The sequence below is a fragment of the Poecilia mexicana genome, unplaced genomic scaffold, assembly GCF_051168715.1.
Source record: "Poecilia mexicana isolate PSO_F unplaced genomic scaffold, ASM5116871v1 scaffold_23, whole genome shotgun sequence".
Classification (NCBI taxonomy): Eukaryota; Metazoa; Chordata; class Actinopteri; order Cyprinodontiformes; family Poeciliidae; genus Poecilia; species Poecilia mexicana.
This window is the reverse complement of record NW_028263392.1, coordinates 11,299,956-11,321,236: the sequence shown is the minus strand read 5'-3', so window position 1 is coordinate 11,321,236 and position 21,281 is coordinate 11,299,956. Positions and strand designations below refer to the sequence as shown.

The 21,281-nt window shown below is 39.2% G+C and overlaps 1 protein-coding gene across 1 annotated transcript in view; it reads right to left on the bottom strand.

Annotated features, from left to right (window-relative positions):
* The window catches only part of snd1 (staphylococcal nuclease and tudor domain containing 1), a 167,479-nt gene that overhangs the window by 46,961 nt on the left and 99,237 nt on the right, over positions 1-21,281 (bottom strand). Inside the window, exon 17 of the mRNA XM_014982396.2 lies at positions 14,828-15,016. Coding sequence (XP_014837882.2) covers positions 14,828-15,016 — 189 coding nt within the window. The remainder of the gene's footprint in view (positions 1-14,827; positions 15,017-21,281) is intronic.

Here is a 21,281-nt window from a genome sequence, read left to right as displayed (position 1 = left end):
TTTTCTTCTTTTACAGGGTGGCATTGTTGCTTCTCGAGCTTTTCTCTGCAGATGATTTCTGATGGCTGCTGGTGGGAGCGAGGCAGTGGCGGCGGCGCTGACTCGCAGACTGACAGAGGGGTTAATATGGCAGCGCTAAAGAGCATAGAGGGGGAAGAAAAAGCAGAGAGCAAAAAGTATGAAAATAAAGAAAGGAGAAGGACACAGCGCTAAAGAGAAAATCTGACGTAGTTCAGGTCTGAATCACTTCCCACATGTCGTGTTTTGTATTATGATTCAAATGCCTGACGTTTCTCTTGTACAAGGTTTTTTTTTCAAATGAAGAAAAAAAAAAGGTGAGATAATCACAATCCTCTCTTTGAAATGTCTTTAAAGGTTACATTCTTTTACACACCGGCAGATAGCCAGAATTAAGTTTGTGGGAGTTGGCGACTCATTTTGACTTTAAAAAATGACAAACGTACATACTCAGATAAGTATATCAGATAATACTGAGTGACGCTTTTTTTTTTTGAATCCCATCGTTGTATGCTGGTCAAAGTTCGCATTGGAAAATTATGTTCTTCAGAATATGCTCTAATCCAAACAAGGAAAAAAAATAAAATAAATTAGAGCTCAAGAGAAGCTGTGTTCTCAAGTTCAGCTTTCTGTTTTAACCAAACAGCTAATGTTTTCTAAACCTCTATGGTGAAATGATGTAAAATTCCCTGGAAAACCCAAACTAAAAGATAAAAAAAAGATCAAATAAGGAGATAAAAGAAGTAAACACATGATATATATATATATATATATATATATATATATATATATATATATATAGATGGAACAGGAGAAAAGGTATGAAAAGAGCCGAGCACAACAGTGGGAATCTGAAGTGCAAGGATGACGAGATTCTGATTACATAACTGTCTCTCCCCAAGGCAAGAGAGAGGGAAAGAAAAAGACAGCGGCTCTAAAATGCACAAAAAACACACACCCAAAACTAACAGAGTAGTCCCATTCTCTAGATGTAAAGTGTTTTCTGCAGGCAAGAAAGCATCGAGCTGAACACAGTCTGACCTAAATTAGACGGGAACTCTTAAGAACTCACTCAGATCTCTCCAACATTGAGACATTTTTTTTTTCTCTCAGGTAACTTGAAAGTCCTGTTGAGGACACTCCAAACACAGGCACTTCAGCCATCTTTTATGTAGACTAATGAGGGAAAATGAATCGGGCAAGATGCACTGCAGACTGCTCACATGGAAAATGTAACCAACGTACATGATCTTCCAAGCCTCTTTGTTTGGATTTAGATTATATAAAAGCAGGCTGTTAAAACAGATGTGCCCTTAGTGAATTCAGAGATTGAGGTTAAAAACTGAAAACGTCTGTCGGGATGTAATTTCCTTTTTATGCAAATGTGCTAAAAATCCTTGACCTGCTTCATACTGACCTATTCTCTGAATATCAGAGTTTTAAATGCAAGTCGAAACAAAACGTTGCCTTGCACTGAGACTCAAGTAAGAACTCAACCAAACACTTGATTTTTTTTCCACAAAACTTTACATTTAACAATATTTAATTTCTGTTTGGGATTGGAAAGGTTTAGCTCAAATTAGAAAAGTTTTTGAATTGAACAGTATAAACAGTAATGTACAGCATGAGTTGGAAAAGCATTAAGCTTCATACTTAAAGGGATGGATAAACGGATGATTAGATGAATTGATAGATGAATGGATAGATAAATGGATGAATTGACATTTGGATGGGTAGGAGGGAAGCATTATGAAGGAATAGAAAGAAGGAATGGATGAGAGGGAAAACAGGATGGTGGATGGAAAATGTAGGATTGGTGAAAGGAAGAAAAGTTGGATGAAAGTAAAAAATTAATGGACAGATGTATGAAAAGAAAAGAAAAGATCAGATGGACAAACAGTTTAAAAACGAAAGCAGAAAATAAAGAAGGACACTGAATCAAGAAATAAAGTAAAATTATTTTGGAATATAAATTTGTTTTTTTCTCCTCATACTTATTCAAAACTGGAGAATCCTCAAATCAAATTCCAGACATTTACAGGAACCCGGAACATTTTCTCTTTCGGAGTAAAATGCACAGGCACACACAGATTTAGACGCCCTTCTTCAACATCCTGGCAACAACTGATTTCTGTGAAAGAAACTGATTAAAAACCACTACGCATAATAAACCAAAATGCAGTCATGTAGTCTCTTTGTGGCAGCGCATTACAGCGCATGTGGAGGTAGGCAGATTAATAAATAGGATGCCTAATTCAGGGCTTAGATTGTGAAAGTGTAAAAAGCAGATGGGGGAATAAGGGAATCAAAAAGACAAAGAGGCTGAATTAAAGATGAGATTGGGAAAGAGGAAAAACAGGGGTTGATAGTGTGCAGGTACTGGAGCAGGAGCAAATGAATAAAAAGAAAGAAACGGCGGAGGGGTTGAACAGAAGAGGACGACGCACGAGGGACGCAGTCGGAAGGTGAACAGAGGAGAAAGAATAAGCAAATTCATTTAGGGAAAGAACTGGCTGCTCAACCAAGAAACAGCCTGACAATGTGTCTATGCGCAGGTAATAAAGAGAACTGATGAGGCGTTTGTGCCCACTTCAGCTATACAGCAAACTTCTCCTCTCCTCCCATTGCTAAAAGTAGACTGGCCTCATCCGTTTTAGTTTTGCATTATTTTGACAAATATTCCTAGCAGCTAAAGCACTCTCAGTTCTGCACTTTGCAATCCTGGGTCATCACTTTCCATTTCTTCTAAAGTTCTAAGCTAATAAAACTAAACAAAAACAAATAAAAAAGTTTTACTCATTTAAAATAAATGTGTTCTGAAAATATTCCCTGTATGTTTAGAGGACTAAATTTTTGTAAGCCCATCATCTCTACAATAGTTTATTTTCTTTACATTTCAGGTCTCAGTACAAATACCGACTTAATTTACAGTTAAAAATAAAAAAAAATAAATAAATGTTTGCATTCTTAAATGCAAACATTTTTTCTGCTGCTTGATTGCAAGAAGTATAATCACCATTACTTTGATCCAAACATTTTTAGCTTCTCCACCCATATCAGGCATATCAAAGGGCAACACACACTTGCCGTCTTAAATAACAGATATGTGATGCATCATCATTTTCTAATTGCTTTGTAACTAAAAAAAAGAGAGCCTTTATTTATTAAGCAGAACAAACGTTAACCTAACCAGCAAGGAGAGAACCTAAATGACGCCCTCAAGAAACAAATATTTGCCATTTCATTAGACAAGACCAAAGGAAGTAAAGGCATGGAAAATGTAAGGGAGGGATGCTTCAGTGGCAGCCCACATTAAATAGAGTTAAGTGTGGCTCCAAGCACAGGCCTTAAAAAATGTCAAAGTGTGTGTAAATGACTATAAATTGCCTGCATCTTATTTTTAGCCGAATTGTAGATATCACACTCTGTCTTGCTTCATCCATGATTAAATTAGAACTATAAGAGAGCAGCCCTGAAGCTGGGTGAAAATGTGCATATTAACTGTTTTAGCATTTCCTTGATGGAACAAGAATGCATAAATGCCAATCAACTTCAGGGGAAAATGTCATATTTGCATGGGAGGAGGGAAAAGGAAGGAGAAACTGAGAGGATGATGGGTAAAATTCTCAATTAAAAGTGTTGCAAGAATAAGGAAGTGTCATTGTCGAGTGATGGTTACTTCATCCCTTTGTAACTTCATACTTAAGAAATCTGGGTTATGTTGTAGCTGAAAAAAATTTGGTGTCAAGAATCAAAGAGCGACTGACTTGAGACGTCACTTGTCTGTTCTAAAAACTATTTAACAGGATTTTCTACATTCGATCCAGTCGACTGTAAGAAAACGTTATTTTATGTCACCAACTGATCTTCCAGCATGATTCAGCTTATATTTGGGCTTGACCATGGGTTCTAATTACTGATATAAATGGAGGTCAAAATCACAAAAATAGCATGGTATATAATATTTAGCAATTACAGAAATTGACTGTGTGAGATTTGAACATTTTTATAGCAATTTATTTCCATCAGTAACTGAGAACGTGGGTAGAAATTGGTTGGTTTACAACGGGAAAATGAAAGCAGTCGAAGACAAAAACAAAAAACTGCAGAAAAAGTAAACTTTTATATGAGGCAGAGTCATTGTAGTTTCAGGACCTTGCAGTCTCTGACTCAGAAACTTGTTTTTGTACCCAAGTATGAAAGAGTCAGATGTGATTCAAAGTGGCTCCAAATGAAATTTGGCATAAACCAACAATGATCCCACCACACAGGAGAAAAAAAAAAAAAAAACAGGGTGGATTAAAACGAAAAATAATCAACGTGTTCCAATGGTCCGGTGCTCTGCAGGTTTGGGTCAGAGCCTCCCAGAATTGTACACATTTCATTTTATCGGAGGTATAAAGGAGTCGGCTACAACAACTCCCCGTCAAACCAAGTGGAAAAGTGTTTCCTCACACACTCCCAAGAGGAACTAGTCCAAAAAAAAGAGGGCAAATAATCCACCAACCAAACTGTAGTCCTTCACTATTTTAATCAGCATAAATGAAGGTGACAATAAGTGAAAAAAGGGAGTAAAAAATGGGGCAAGACTGAATTTTTAAGCAGTAGGAAGGCCTCATGAGCACATACCACAGGTGTTTTTCCCCACTGTGGTTGATGAAGCTTAGTGTCAATCTGCTGTAATATAAAGAACTGCATTAAAAGAAACCACCCAAGATATTTGCATAATAACGAGCTGAAGATGGTGAGAAACCTGCACATCTCTGATCTGAGGAGAGCTGCTTGATTGCAAGAAGTATATTCACCATTACTTTGATCCATATTTAAAGCACAATTATCTAACAGTTACTTACTGAGTCTAGAAATAATAAGCTTAATGTATTCAGACAAAGTGGTGAAAAATGGCAATATTTTGATAATCGTTCATTTTCAGTCAGTCAGGCTTACAGTCCAATAAACCAACCATCCCTCCATACACTCAATCACCCAAACAACCCTCCATCCATCAAACCCTTCAGCCAATTGTCCACCCACCCATCCAATCAAACACCTATCCATCCATCCAACCAACCAGCAATCGCTTCACTTGAGAACCTGGCACTAGTGACTTTTGGTGTCTGTTCCAGATGTGGATGCACGTTCCATCTTGATTCATATTGGAAAATAATTGTTTTTTTTATCAATAAAATTGTTGTTATTATGAGGAGCCAAACTAGAAGCTGATATTCAAAATGTATTAATCCCACAGAGCCATTTCATAGCACGCGTGTGTTTCGTGGCTGTCTTGGGATTAGAGGGCAGACATTAATACATGTAAACAACAAAAAAACAAAACGAGATAGAAACATACAACCAAATACAAAACAATAAAGTGTGATGCACAGAAATAAATCAACTAGATGGAAAAGAGTAGGAAGAAAACTGACCAGGCAGGGACATCACATATGCACAGATGACTAAACTAAGAGGCCTACTTCTGAGTGTGTGCTTGTTCCTCAGGACTGGACTGATGTCCTTGTGCCTTGATGCATCTTTCAGATGACATTTAAAACGTCAGCATGTAATCCTGCAACTCATGTAAATGTATAATTCAGCAAGCAGAAGGTGAGACTGCTCAGACGTCATTAAGGAGGTCTTAGTTTCTTGCCTATGAAAAAAAAAACTAAATAAAGCAGGTTTGTGCCCTTGACTTTGCAGGTGACTGCAATATGCATGGTTGCACAGTCAGTCAGATGGTGAATGAAGCACATAAAGATGGAAAGAGTATTTGTGTGTGATTTTGCAGGTCTGTGAGTACAGGTGACAGACTGCTGAATTTGCAGCTCAGAATTGGGGGGGTGGTTGGATAGAAAGATGAAGACCAGGAGAGAACTGGGAGTTGGGGTGTAAACAGCACACACACATCAGCGGGTCCACTGATCTCTTTCTCCGTCATTCCATCTCTCTGCCTCCGGGCACTAAGGGTCCAGCTTGCCGACTAAAGTGGGGGGGGGGGTGTCCTCGGAGAGTGAGTGTCTGTGCGGAAGTGTGTGTGTGGTGTGCAAAGTCTGCGCAGGCTTAAAGCATGTTTGAGTAAGCAGAAAAGAGACAGTGAGAGTATGGTGTGTGCATGTGTGGCGCTTCCTTCCATCTGCAACCAAGTTAGGGTGAGCAGGGATGTGCACACAGCACACTGAGAATCAAATTATGTAATCTGTCGGCCATATGAAAAAGCCTCTGTCAGCTCTTTGCTTTTGTGTGGTTGGTTCAGTTTTGGGCATACAACGCCGAGAAGAAAGATGACAGCAGGAGTAAAGACGCGCTCAAAGCAGACGAATCCTCATGTCATAGTAAATCGCAAACAATCCGAGCACTCGGAGGCGGAATCATGCATTGTGCGAGGAGCCGGAGAATTAGTTGCACATAATAGCGCCCAGTACTTGCCATCTTTTCCAGCGACATAATGTCCCGCATGGGTCACCTCTCCCATCGAGGCCACCCTGCGGGCAATAATGTCCCCTTGCTGTGATCCCCCGTCCTTTCACACTTGCCAACACAAACTATGCTGCCTCCATCTTGAGTGCCTACTGACACTCTGGCTGTAAAGCAATGTGTTCTCTCACTGAATGTGTTGATGATTTGCAGCACGGCACATGAGACTTGAGCCACTGATCTAAAAGGCTAGACACCAGCGTTTAGCCCAAGCCTCTTCTCTCTGGCCTCAGCTTTCAAGCCATAGGAAAAACCACGCATTACCTACATCCTTAGGATAGTAAATGGCAAATGGACTGAACTTGTTTTGAGCTTTTCCAGTCATTTTCACCACTCAAAGCGCTTTACATTAGAGCCAGATTCACCCATTCGCACAAATATTTATACACTGATGCAGATTGGTGTATAAATACATTTACATGTATTTTAAATACATTTAAAAAGCATACATTTCTCTGGAACATAAAATCATGTTGAGAAATATCTCAAGACATGACAGTTTTGAAAGTTTCCCTTTAATTTAAAGCCTAGCTGACGTTTGACCTGCTATTATAAATGTCATAGTTCGTTCATAATTATATCTATGATTTTATGCAATAATATCTTAAGGGCTTCAAGCATCTAATAATGTTATGGTCTACCAGTTAAGCAATTATTCTCCCCCGACCCCTTTTGGAAAATGATTCCGCTGCATGGAGCCAAACACTTGGACAGATTCCCTCACATTAGGCTCTGGGTGGATACGAGTAAATGCCTAAAAGTGGTTAAGGTTTAGTGGCTGCATAAACCCAAACATTAGCATTGTCAATCACTTTGCTTGCTAGACTGCATCAGTTATTTGTGTTGCTTGGTGTTGGATTTTCTCTAAACAGTGCTTTTCATAATTTCCATCATCATCTGTTATGGATTAGTACAGAAGTTTTGTTGTTTAGATGCAATTTTATAGACAAACTGCATTGACGAGTTGTTTTTCTTTCTTTTTTTTTCCTCCAAGAGAAGGGCCTCTCTCCCCCCTCCATCTGTCAATCTTTAAAATGCTCACTGCTGCTTCCTGAGTCTCGGAAGTCTGCCTGAGCTTGATCATTTTTCTCAAGAATGCAGAGTTCAAAACTGGGGGGAACGGCCCTGCCAAAGATCGACTTCAGAAAGCATCGGAGCCTGTTGTGAAAAATTTAATCCGAGGTGTTTGGGAGTAACCTCAGTCTTTCCAAAGTGACAGGTAGCAAATCAGCCTTTTCAGAGAATATTCTGGATGTTTTTCCTCCTCGTGTTGGTTTTAGGTCAAACTGAATCATCCCACACCTGCAAGCCGCTAAAATGTCTGTTTCTGTGGACGTGACAACATATTAGTTTAGGTGCATTTATTAAAGACCATCTGGCTGCTTCTTACCATCTTAATTCATAGCAATAAATCTGGGCTTAGGCTCTTTACTGAACACTGTTTTCAGAGGATTTATTGACCTACTTTTTAGACTTGGGGGGGGGGGGGGTCACATTGTTTTATTATTGCTATTTCCTAACATCAAATTTTATAAATGCAGAGATCAGTTGACAGCAGCATCAAGTGGGAACAAATTTAGCCAAACTTTGGAGGGCATATAGTTAAGTAGTAATTTAAAGCATTTCCAATGCTGAATATAAATGTAAAGGAGCAAAAAAAAAGGTAAGAACAAAAGATAATTTGAGCACTGCAGGATGAGGACTGCTGCACCATGAGTCATCGGACTCTCCACACCTGTTCACGGCTACTCACACCCCCTCAAAGTGATTGAGTCAAAGAATTACTGCGCAGAGAAGCAGAGACCTTGAAGTTTCAATGACTTGTGACTGCTTCTGGACTGGACAACATGATGCTGTGGATGTGACAAAGAAGAGCGTCGATAAAGTGCTCAAAGGTGAGATAAGATGCAGTTAGCTCAGCTCTGGCAAAGCTTCGTCCAGTGTTCTTCAAAAGGCTAAAAACTGATGCAAAATGACCTCTGACACAATGATTATCCTGGATGTCCATCTGTAGCATGACAAAGCAAAGTTTTTTAATCTAGTAGTTAAAGGTTGCCTAGGTGCCTTATTGTGCGAGTGGGTATTTAAATATTCTCAATCACATTTTTTTTTTTTTTACTTAAATGCATAACTCAAGTCTGACAGAAAAGTCTCAGAATCTACTGGTTGTTTTCACAACACTTACCTTCAATCAGCATTTTATCAAAATGCTTTGCTTTTTTTTTTTTTTAAATCAAAATTTAACTCGAGTTTTTTGGATGATTGAGTGGGGAGTCAGAAGAGCTTAGAAAATACTGAAACATCTATAATTATTACATTAGAACTTCACAGTCTTTCAATAAATAGCTGAGGTATTCCACATCCATCAACTGACAGAAGATGAAAACAAAAGTGGCAACAAAGAGTAACTCATTTGCTTTAATGTTCTATTAAGACTCCTTTACAAACCCTACAATTATTATGAAACAAAAAAAAACAAAAAAAACAATTTCATGCTGGGTAATTTTGTTTTCAGAATGAGAACAGCCAGAGACCATTTAAATAGTGATGATATGATCAGTGAAATAAATATCTGAAAAACAATTTTTGGGAAGCAGCTTCAAAATGAGCCAAATGTACTACATTATTTCGCTGCAAAAGTTTCTTTTTTTTAATGATAGTGTTGAGGACTATCACAGCTTATTCAAGAAGAGGGAAAGAGATGGAAAAGGGAAATATAAACGACTGCAAAACAGAAAGAATAGATCGCTTCAGGGTTGAAGAATACAGTGAGCACAGTAAAAAAAAAAGCACTACAATTCACAGAAAATAAAGAACACTGCTGGTATTTCATTTTCTGTAGACCATTACAGAACTGAAAGTAAGCAGAAAAGACATACAATGCTCCTAGGAGTTTTACTCTGCTTTTTTTTTTTAAATCTACTATCAGTTGCTTTAAAATATAAAGTATGACTCTTCTTTTCAATTGCAGCATGACAATGCTTTTTTTAATCATTACTATCATATGTTTGGTTGTAATCTATGCCAATGGTGCCTTAAACGTTGGGTAAATTGGTCAGGAACAATACTTTACACACGGCTGAAGAAACACAGGTCACTCCCACTTCAAGTCTGCCATCTCATTTAAAGGACTTGCAGTTTTAAAACCATAAAACATTGGTTTACAGCGACACTTCCATGTATCCATGGTGAAATGAACACAATTACCTGGAATGTACTGATATACTGAAGGTTTTTACATAGTAAGTCAGCCAGCGCAATGTTCAAATGTAGCGAGTTGCTCTAGAACCAAAGCAGTTGCCCTTAGTCATGTGTTTATGTACCAGAGCGTCGGCCCTAGAATGAGGGGACAGCCAGTCGAGTCAGCTGGACGTCTAACTTTTCAGGAGGGAAAAAAGAACGCTGAAACAAGATTATATACTTCAATCAGGGTCTGCCAAGGACACGTCAAACAGTTCAAAGTCAGAAAGATGCTGCTTCAAGTACTTCTGACAAGTACTGCTGATTGACTGGTGAAGCATAAGGAATGGCAGCAGCAGATCCCGGATTTAGACTCCCCCCCCCCCTCTTCCAGAGAGTTTTTTCCTCCACCCTTCTCCGAAACAGAAGCACAACTGATGCAGGTGCCTGACTCGGTCAGTTTTATGCAGTCCTCGCCGTCCAGTACGATCCAAAAAACTGTCAAAGCAAATGAAGCAAAGGGGAGCATGACGGCGGTTCAATGATCAGCCGAAGGAGGACGGAAGAAAGGGGAACGTGATGAGAGTGAGCGTAAGGAGGCGAGAACGTTCAAGAGATTAAAGTCAGACAGTGGTGTATGAAGAGGGCTGAGCTGGGCTGAGAGAGAAAAGGGGCGGGCGACGATCAAAGAAGAAGAGTCCTGTGACATGAAATATCTTAACAAGAGTTGTCACATAGTCTTTTGGGCTCTTTTCTTCTCCCTCTCCCCCGCTCCACCCCCACCGTCCGTTCAACCACATTGAGACCCATCAGAGTCTGTTAATCTCCTTCAAGGTTGGCTAATTACATTGAAAAAAAATATATCAAGAAAGCCCTATTTGGGTGATATTGAGTTCAAATTGGTCATTCATTTCTGGATGAGGCACAAAATGGTTGCCACAGGAAATTGACAGAAACTAGGTCACTATAGGATCAGCTGATCTAGGCAAATTTACAAATCTGCCATGTTTCTTCCATTTCTTGATTCTCCTGAACTCCAGGGAATGTTCAGGGCTGTAGAGATATTTTGTATCCATCCCAACCAAATGAATGGGCCTTTCAGACTTCCAGGTTTTACACTACAATCAGTAGGGGACATATTCACTGCACTCAGGTGATCTCCATTGAACTCATGGTGAGACTAGTACTAGCAATTGACTGGACCTCTGTTGAATTAGGTCAGTCACTTCAAAAAGAGGGTGAAAATGTATGCAATTATTTTGTGTCAAATATTTACAACCAGTTTTATAGAAATAGTTTCCAATTTGGCATTAAATGTTTGTTGTTGTTTTTTTTGGTTTTTTGTGGGGGTAAATTATAGTCAAAAAAGCAAAATTTAGTTGCTATTGATTTGTTTCCGAAGACAATAAAAGTGTAAAACACTAAACGGGGTGAATACCTTTATACTTGTATAGAAAATATACAAAAAGCTTTCAGCACAAGAGGATTGAGGAAAACAAAGCTTAAATTTCCAAAGCATAGAGCACTTCTGGGATTGTAGATTGATTTCTTTTTCATGACCCCACTTCTTAATTTCTGAGCATTTCATTTTTTTTTTTTTAAATGAGATCGTCCCCGAGGCATAACCGATAAATTGACAAACCAACTCCCACACCTGCTCAGTCAGAAAACTCGAATCAAAGCTGCAGCCAACATCTCTGCAGTCAAAGCCTCTGCTCCCAATCCACAGAGCCAAGATGCTGTTGCTTTTTTGTCAAATTTATTTCTATCGCCTGCAGCAAGAGGAAACGGGAAACACACGAACAGCAGCTATAAGACACTTCATATTAAAAAGACAAATTCACTGTTTGTTTTTTTACAGCCTGGAAATGCTTTCCCATTCAGCCTTATATCACTATATTGTTCAAAATGGTTGTTCTCTTGACACAGAAAAAGTATTTAAATAAGGCCCATATATTTCAAATTTTTCTAGATGAGGAAAAAACTTCGGAAAGTCCATCCCAGAAGCATAATGTTAGCCAATTTGAACACCAATTGGGTCCAAATTTGAAACCTCTTGTTGCTGATTTGTAGTAAAGAGAATTTGGCAGTCTGTGCTGGAAACCAACCATTTTAAAAGGAGAAGCAGGATTCAGATTCTATTCTCCACAAATGTGGAATAAACATATGGAATGAAAACATGTGGAATAAGCTAGACAGCTGAAACACAGTGTAATCAAAGCTAAACACCCACCTGTTTAGGGTTGCCATTGATTGGTAATAAATGGGACAATGATCAGCGTATTTGATGTGAATTTGATGATGGTATTTGACAAAATGTAATGTTTATTGCTCGTTTTCGTAATTGCTGACTGCATAATGAACTGTCTTGTTGCTGAAATGTACTACACAAATAAATTTGATTAAAATCAACTCATCCAACCAGAATTACACAAGAATCTTGTTGGGAGTCATAAAAAGAGTCAATTTGTTCTGAAAATGTAAAGTACATGTATGCAAAAATTTCTAAGCAAGCATATATATATATATATATATATATATATATATATATATATATATATATATATATTTTTTAATAGACTATAAATGGATGTCTGAATCGGTGTTGATTAGGGAATCTCGACCTCAAATTCAACGTTTCTATCAATTCTGAAAAAGGAAGAGTTGAAATTCATAATTTAAAGCCCAAAAGTAATATTGTATTCATGCCCAATGCACTTATACTTCTGACTGCCACTGTATGCATATCAACTATGAAAAAAAAAATAATTGAAGAGCAAAGAGATTCGGAAAGGCACCCAGATGTACAAGTCATGTCTCGTACATGTAGGGAGAGTTTAATTTGCTGTGAGCGCTGTTCCAAATATTGTTCCAAGAGGAGCTGATGGGCAAGATTAAAACCTGCTGAGCTCTGGAAAAGGCTCATCTTCCAACCCTTTGGAATTCTTCAATTAGAACATAATCACTTTGTCCCATTGGTCTCATTTTAGCAAAATCTCATATTCACTTAAGACACTCCAGCTAAGCAGTTTTGGTTTAGGATGCTACAGCAGCAAGCTTCTCTTCCCCCTTTGTTGACCTGAGTCCCAGCTGGTCCACCAACGCAAACTTTTCCTTAATAAACGCGTGTGTTTGTGTTTTTGTGTGTGTGTGTGTGTGTGTGTGTGTGCGCAAGCGCGCACAAGCTCTGGCGCATCCTCGGTTTATTAGGACAACCTTGTTTTCTTGTAGAGATGCCTGACACAGCAACGACTGATGTCTTCCACATCTACAGCCGCAGGGACAATAAAGAGAAGGCGATGAGAAAAGAGGAAGAGAGACGGGAAAGGATGCAGTGTGCCCTACCTTACCACAGCCTACACACAGACACGGACCAGCCAGCCACTACTTCAAAAGAGAAAGACTGAAATAAACTGCCGGGCTCTCAGCTTTTCTCAAGGTGGTCTCCAAGGGTTAATTAGAGCTCCAAGTCCCACCTCATCTGCCTTGGAGTTGCGTAGTGTGCAGAATGCAACAGAGGGGCGCTGTACTGTACAAACACGAAACTATTCGCAACGAAGCAAATCGGGCAGTAGCTGATCTGTCCGCTGATGCCTCTGGCACACTAACATCAACCATAATCACCATCTGTCTGGTCAATGCAGGCCCCCATTCTGCCGCCTTCCCTCAGGTCAGTTCGAATGAAAACCTTGTGTTCCAAGTCAGTCTGTCTCAGCGCGGCGGAACAGGACCTGGAAACCTGGAGTGAAATTCCTAGAGGTGTCAGGGAATGTGTGGTCAGATTTAACATGGCAGGGACTGGGTGTTCACATGGGTAGCAAGACTTTTTTTTTTTTTTTTTTTTTTAAGAAAAAGCAAAGGTTCACCTGCAGACCACTCTCCAGATATTCATCTCCTGCTGCCAGTGTTTTTGGGGGAGGAGATGTAGAGGAGGAAGGGGGAAGGGGGGATGGGGGGGGGGCACAGATGGAGAGTAATTGCAACAAAAAGAAGAGAGCCGAAAGCAAACAACACTGTAGGAACACGGCAACTACGAACATGATAAATTCTTTGGAGGCAGAGAGAACAACCTCCTCCTAGCTCCGGCGATACATCACATTTATATGGGATGAGGAGGCATTTGTGTGTCCTCAAGGACCCAAATAAGTAGAGAGTGGGAGAGAGAGAAAGACGGAGCAAGTGAAAGAAATAAGTTACAGAGATAGAGAGAAGGAGGACAACGTTGACAGCTGGCTGGGCACTTTGTGCATCTGCCAGAGGTGACTCGTGGAGCCATAATGAAAATGCAAGGCGAGATCAGGATCAGAGTGAGGGGGGCCACCATCCATCACACAACTCCCATTGAGGATAGACAGCTTCAATGATAACAGCAAATGTGCCCATTTGCAAAGCCTGCATGGAGGAACTTCCCAACAGTGATGCTCGACATACGACGGCTTCTGAATGCGTGTTAATGCATTGTCGACCAATTTACAGTGCGGTGTTCATTCACAGAGAACATTTTCACATTTTGTCTACCTGCAGCCACAACTGACAATGTAAGTAAGGTGATAGTTCAACGGAAAGCAGAGCAATTAAGATTTAAAAAAATGTCACAAGCAAAAATATTAAAGTGAACTTTCCAGACAAATAAATCAATGAATTACTTAAATAAATTGAAGTAATTAATTTTAATTTTAATATTCTCAAACATCTCCACTTTTACTTCCGTCACTGGATTCCAAACATACATTGATGTTTCAGGAGGGCTGACATCTTAAATTGTGCGAGATATAAAACCTTGGGCTGACAAACTTGCAGACATGCCTAGGACACCACATCTCAAACTTGACAGGAAGCTAAATAAATACTGATTTTATTCTTGAAGGTGCTGGTTCCAGCAGCTTATTGAAACTGTGGGTTTCAATAAGAGCGCCGGGAGAAATGGCACTACTGGCTATGAAGGCTCATGTCCTGAGCCTTCAGTGCACCAAAACGAAACTAACCGAGATGCTATCTGTGCTCTGCCTGAATGAAATTTACAGTGGCATTACAGTGAAGGATGTTCACGTCACGACAGCTTCATGAGGCCCGCTTTTTGACTTGGAGGTCCAGTTCTCGGACAAACCTCTCCGACTGTATGTACAGTAGTTTCAGTTCCGCTGATAATGAGGCCTACCTTCTCTTTCTTTTGTCTGCACGCCTCCTCGGCTGAAACCAGCGCTTTGTAGTAGGCGCTGCGTTCTGCTGTGAAGTGGACCTTGGACAGAGCGTTCTCTACCAGCGCCACAGACAGATTCACGCCTTCAATGTGCAGCCAGCCAATGAAGTTGCCCGCTTTGTCCATGCTCTCCACTTCAACTTCAACCTAGGAAACAAGAAGAAGAAGAAGAAGAAAATAAGACAAACATTCTCATTTTGTTGTTACGTACTGGGAGTAGCAAATAAAATGCTCTGAGATTCTGAAAGATAGGCAGTTTTTCATCAATGGAGACCTGGGGGCTTTCTAATGATGAAGTATCAAACAGACCGATCCCATTTCAACTGCTCGGCTCCAGATATCCCAGTGAGTGCTCTGACTGGAGACGGGCTTCTCTTTTCTTTCTTCAAACACAAAACACAGCAATGCCCTCTTGTCTTCAGATTCACTGCAGTCCTTGACATTCTTAATTAAGCTCTTTCTGCTTTCAATAGCGCGTCTATTCACGCCAACAACGGGAACCGAAGAACCTCCGCAAACAGGCCAGGCTGTTAGGGTTTTTAAATGAGTGCTCCACATGCACTTCAAACTTAATTAAGTCTCTAAACATCACCAGGCTACTTTTTTTTTTCTCCTCCCCCAACAACGTAAATCATATTCAATTAGTAACAGCCCGAGCCCCGACTCCTTTAAGTAAACAAATGAGGACAACAAAGGACCTTACACTGCTGACAAAGTAGAACGGGTCTCGCAAAGTCGCTCTTGATAGACTATTACCAAATTCTGTCTATTCAGACTAATTATCTATCCATAACAGTTTGTTTTAGAAGTGATGGATGATCAAGGATAGTTTTTTTTTTTTTTTTAAAACGAAAGTCAGCGATAAAGTCAGAGGACAGGTGTGCTTTCAAGATAGGGAGAAGTCAAGTAATTAAGACTTGAACTGCTTAGCCCCGCAGTCACAAGGGAAATCTGAAGGGAATTAGGTTTGGAAACGGCTCTGTCTTGTTCTCATCTACAGTTAAAAAAAGCTTTTATTGCAGCGTGCGTTATATGTTTTATTATTAAGCACAGATTCACAGCCTACTGGCGGAGCCGACTTTTTAGGGCCTCTAACAAGGCTAAAGTTAGCATCTGCTTCAAGATTTCCATTGGTGCTATATAAAAAAAAGGACTAGTTTTAAGAAGTCTGGACTACATGGGATCATCTGCACATCAAAATCCATAACGCCTTGATAAATTAAACCTGAACTGGATAAGGATTTTTAACATTTTCCTTTAATAATTGGATTTTATCCCGTGTGTCCAGAGATTTATTTTGATTTAATCAAAAATAAAATCATTATACAAGACAAGCGCAAGGAGCAACCCTCCCTAACCTCTCAGGTCCTGAATAAAACATGCAAGCTCACCAAAATCCTGTCTGCCTCCGCATCATCTGCTTTATTTCACTGCCCATCCCTCTTCCTTTTGCAATTTACAACCATCTTCATTTTATTCTGGTCTTAAAGTGCAAAGCCACTTGCATAACTATGCTAAAAGAAACTGTTTGGCCTTCACACATTACAATGTGAAATGGAAAAGTGGGCAAAAAGTGAAAAAAGGCCAAAACCACATGCATGCCAATTTCAGATCAGAGAGAAAAAGAAAAAAAAACCCACTCTGAACCAGATGTTTAAAAAAAATCTGGATAACGAAAATGTAATTTTTCTGAGATTCTAGTGCCTTAGTGATAAGTGTTGTAGGGAATCTAAATAGCAAGGCAAGTGAGAAAATACGTCTACAAGTTCAGTAAAAATGAAAAAGTACAAACAAATAAAACAAACGAGAGTCATGGGCAATGCTGACAACGTCTTCTCGACTAATACCAGAACAAATTAGTCTGCTTTGTTTCCCAGAACACTCAGGCAGGAAACTTCATTTACCACATACCGCTAACCTTATGGAAGGAAAATTAGCCAGCCACTGACAACAGCATACTGATGATTACAAGATGACTGCATGGCTCAAGTCAACACCTACAGGGACGGTGTTAACGCAGGAACGGAGCGCTATTAATAGCAAACAGGCTTCCTGAAGAACGTCAGCACATCCTCTGAACACCAGTAAAAATACATGAATTGACTTCGCATTTACAAAAGGCCAAAACCAACACTACCTTGTCAAATACACAACCTCTGAAAAAAAGCATTTCTGTGTGGCCATAATATAAAAAAAACAAATAATACAAAAACTGTCCGACTAAATACATGAAGAAGTCAGGAAAGTGAACAAATGTGAGATCCTGGGTGAAAGTAAAAAATGTCAGATTTATGAGCACCAGGACCACTGACCTTGAAAGGCTCATCAAATAAAGCGAAACTGGTATTTAACTGAACAGTGAGAAGGGAGGAGGCTAATACTCACGCCAAAAGGTGAAATTAAAAAGGATGAGTTCATTTAGAGCAAAGGCTGAATAAGAGATCAGGAGAAGTGTATTGGACTACTTAAGCTTGCAGAGAAGATGTGGAAATTGGCTGATCAATGTTCCACAAAGGGTCCTTGTCTTGTTCATGGATGCAGCTCAGAAGATTGCCTAAGTAGGAGGATTTAATCAAGGTTTAGTTATTGCAGTCCACTGGCTTGTTTAGCTAAACATGTTCAAATTGGAATTTCAGAAATACTAATCAGGCTAATAAAAAATGAAATACAATCCAACTAAACTTGATTGTAACATTTGGATTTGAATGATTACTATTTATTCAATCATGCGGCTTAGCATAACGTGACCTTTAAGTTGTCTCATAACCAAAAGCTTTCTAAAAATGTCTCCCAGTGAATGAAATATATAGATATTTCCCATCTGCTCCTGTACTATAAAGCTGTCTCTGCTAATTTAGTTTTACATAATTTTCAGTCAAGGCTGTGAAATGAAAACGTATGTGAGGAACGTCACATTTTTACATCTTTCAGAGTACTTTTTTCTCCCCTCCAAGCATTCAAAAGCTGAATTTACTGTTAAAATATCCCCTGTAAGGATTACCGCTTCCCGCGAGACGCATCCCCTAAAACCGTTCCAACATTCCTTCCTTTGCATGAAGAACCCATTCATAATGGGAAGGCTTGATTTTAAAGTTTCATGCTGAATTTGAGTTCCTCTCCTTTCAAATTTAAATAGGTTTGGTCTCAGCGTAGAAAGGAAAGGGGAGGTGGAGAGGAAGCTGCTTAGAGCAGAGCCCAGATGGTTCCCAGTTGAGGCCTCCTTCGAGCCAAGATGGCTCCCGCCGGAACACAAATGGGCTTTGGTAATCTCATAAATGCTGGGATTGTGTCGACACAGCGGACAGGAACCAGAAAAGGTGAAACGCACACGCATATGAAGGCTGTGACTGTGTGCACGTGTGGAAACACAAGCGCGTCAGTGTTTTTTGGGAGTGCAAAAGAGTTATTTGGTACAAATTAAGTGGAAAAACGGCTAAGCCAACTTGTTTAATTGAGTTGGCTGTTCAAAATTAATAGTAACATAAAAAGAAAACTGCAGAAGGTGACAGCTCTTGCGAGTGTAAAATACTGAACAAAAAATAATGGAGCAAGCAGCTTGAAACAAGCTTTAGCTTTAGACTTTTCAAAAAGAAACTCTTTGCTCTCCAGTCCACGTCAAATTGCCTTGCTGGATTTTATTGTCTAGTCAAAATGAACCTTTGGTTTAGGCCTTTGAGTGATTTTCTCAAAGTAATCTGAATTTTGCTTGGATATTTTTAATATTGTGTTGAAATCCAGAAAAGAAAACGCGCATCCTAATGGAAACCAAGTCGGCCAAGAAGCTGTTGGCAAATCAAGAGATCCAACAGTCAGCTACGTTTAAAGAAAACTGTATGAGACGAAAAAAAAAAAAAGAAACGTGGCAACTTTTAGTTAGCTTCAAGTCTTGTCAATAAAACTTCTGATAAATTAATAGTGAGGCTTTTTATGATAATAGTGAGGATAATTATCATTAGGTATGCTTTTATTATGTAAAAAATAATATTATCTTTCTAAGTGTAGTTCTTATCTCAATGGAAATGTGAAGTTCATTCTTCAGATTCAACTCCTAATTGAAAAGTAACAAGACTCATTTTATTTTAGGGGAAAATTGCCAATGCTTACACAGCAGAAAGTAATTTGATGTAGCCATTATCTACTACTCACTAAAACATTGGCAACTAATAAGAATTCTCTTGATCACATCCAAAATATATGTATATAATTAAAAAAAAAAAAAAAAGCATGTAGGCTTGATGGAGATCACTGTGGTCCCAATCATGGTACAAAGCCATTTAGGAGTCCAACGTGGCAGGACGTGCACCAGGCGTAGCTTGTGTTTGTACGCATTCTCTGATCAGGAAAGGAAAGAACGGTCTATACAAATTACAAGCAAAGCTGGAGATTAATTGGTCAGTTAAAGCTTTCAATCATTTCTGGAAATGGCTCTGCCATAATTCACATAAAATTTAGTGCATGTTTCAATGAGATCACAGAGATTTAACTTTGCACGTGTCGCATTACTAGCTTGGATCGTAAACATTTTAAAGGCTACAGTGTGGATGGAGGCAAATTCAGCATCCATTTGTTGGACAGCCAGCCTGTGTTGATTCGTGTGTGTGTGTGTGTGTGTGTGTGTGTGCGTGTGTGTGCGTGTGTGTGTGTGTGTGTGTGTCCATCACACACACACACACAATATGTCTGTGTGTGTGTGTGTGTGTGATGGACAGCAGGAATGTGAGGGAGTCTATGCCAACCTTGTTGACTGTAATGTGCAGAGAACACAAGGAGAACAAACTGGCAGACAGATGTTTGGGAATGTCTTCATTCATTCTCATTAAGTAACAAGGCGGCAGCTCCTTTTGTTGCTACCGTTTTCCCCCACCTTGCTGGCACTCTCAACTCTAGTTGCCAGCGCTTAAAACATAAAACATCAATTTCTGAGTAGTAAATTTGATACTGCAACTCCTAGAAACAATAACCGCACAGATGATTTTATTTTATTTTTTTACTATTTTACTTCCTCCTTATATCCATTGTGACCCTTAAAAAAAAACAAATGTAAGAAAATAAAAGTACTTGAATAAACACCGCCTGCTGCGAGTGGTTTGCTCATTCAGCAGAATAAGAAACCAATTAAATCTCAAGCCAATTAAAGTTCTGATTTGTCAATGATGATCAAAGCCAATACTATTCAGTAATTTCATTTTTTTTAAATTGGTGATAATTACGCAAAGAAAAATTGCACACCGACTCAAATGATCAAGAGCAACATCTGAGCAGAAAGCAACTTATTAGCCCATTACTACACGGTGATGAAAACAGTGTGAAGGAGTTGCTGACAGCTTCGTATAAGGAACGCTACAAACCAACTCTGAAATGTGCTTCTGTAAGTGGAAGTTTGAGATTAGTAATGCAATATGCATTAGACTATGTGACACAGTAGAACTGTTACTGGATGCTAAGCAGAAATCAGGGGAAACGTTGCTGGATGACTTGTGCTTTATTCAAAGTGTTGCTTAACACCATTTGATTGGGGGGAGGGGGGAGCCCCAAACAGCAAATGGTGACCTTCAAGAAATCCCTCAACAGTCAATTACCAGCACTCACGGTCATTACTAAAGGTTCATAATGGGCCGTTAATGGGACACAGTGACATGTAATACATTGGAAATGATTGTATGCACACACATGTATGATTTCATAGCATTTATAAATGTTTTTCAGGACTAGGCATTTCTGAAGCAACACAATGCCATGTGCCAGCCACCCATTTATATGAAACGTGCTAAATGTGTTGGTATGTTACTGTGATCGAACAGTGAGGAGGGGAAAAGGCCAGTTGGTTCCAGAAGTAATCTATAAATATAGATCACCTTAAAATAAAAAAAGGAGAGCCAGACAAACAGGGAAAGAGGAAAATAAATTAATGAATTAAACCCCTATTGATTTCTTAATGGCACAGATCAGGCAGGGATGTAAATAGGGTGTTAATGGAGCCTGTAATTAAAAAAAATATCTTCACATGGAAAGATAGAAAGTGCAGCAGCAGTCAGAGTAAAACTGAACCAGGTGGCAAACTGCTGACCTTTTTAACTGCAGCGATAATTTCAAAATGGAAATTTATCTCTGTGGCAAAAAATTAACCATTGTATTCTTTTATATTTGCTCATATCAGACATCGGTGTTACGTAATTACCCTCTTTCACTAGAATTTGAATTCATTATTATGCTTAGAAAATATATTTATTTTTACTTGGAATGTGTTGAAAAGTACAGACTGGCTTTAACTGTAGTCTGAACAGCAGTATCATACACCCCAACTGACATTTGAAATGGGTTTCAATCTAGCTGACATAACAATTTGGTGGCTGAGTCACGATTAAAGATAATCATATCCACATTTTATAATAACATCAGTAGTAAAATCCGG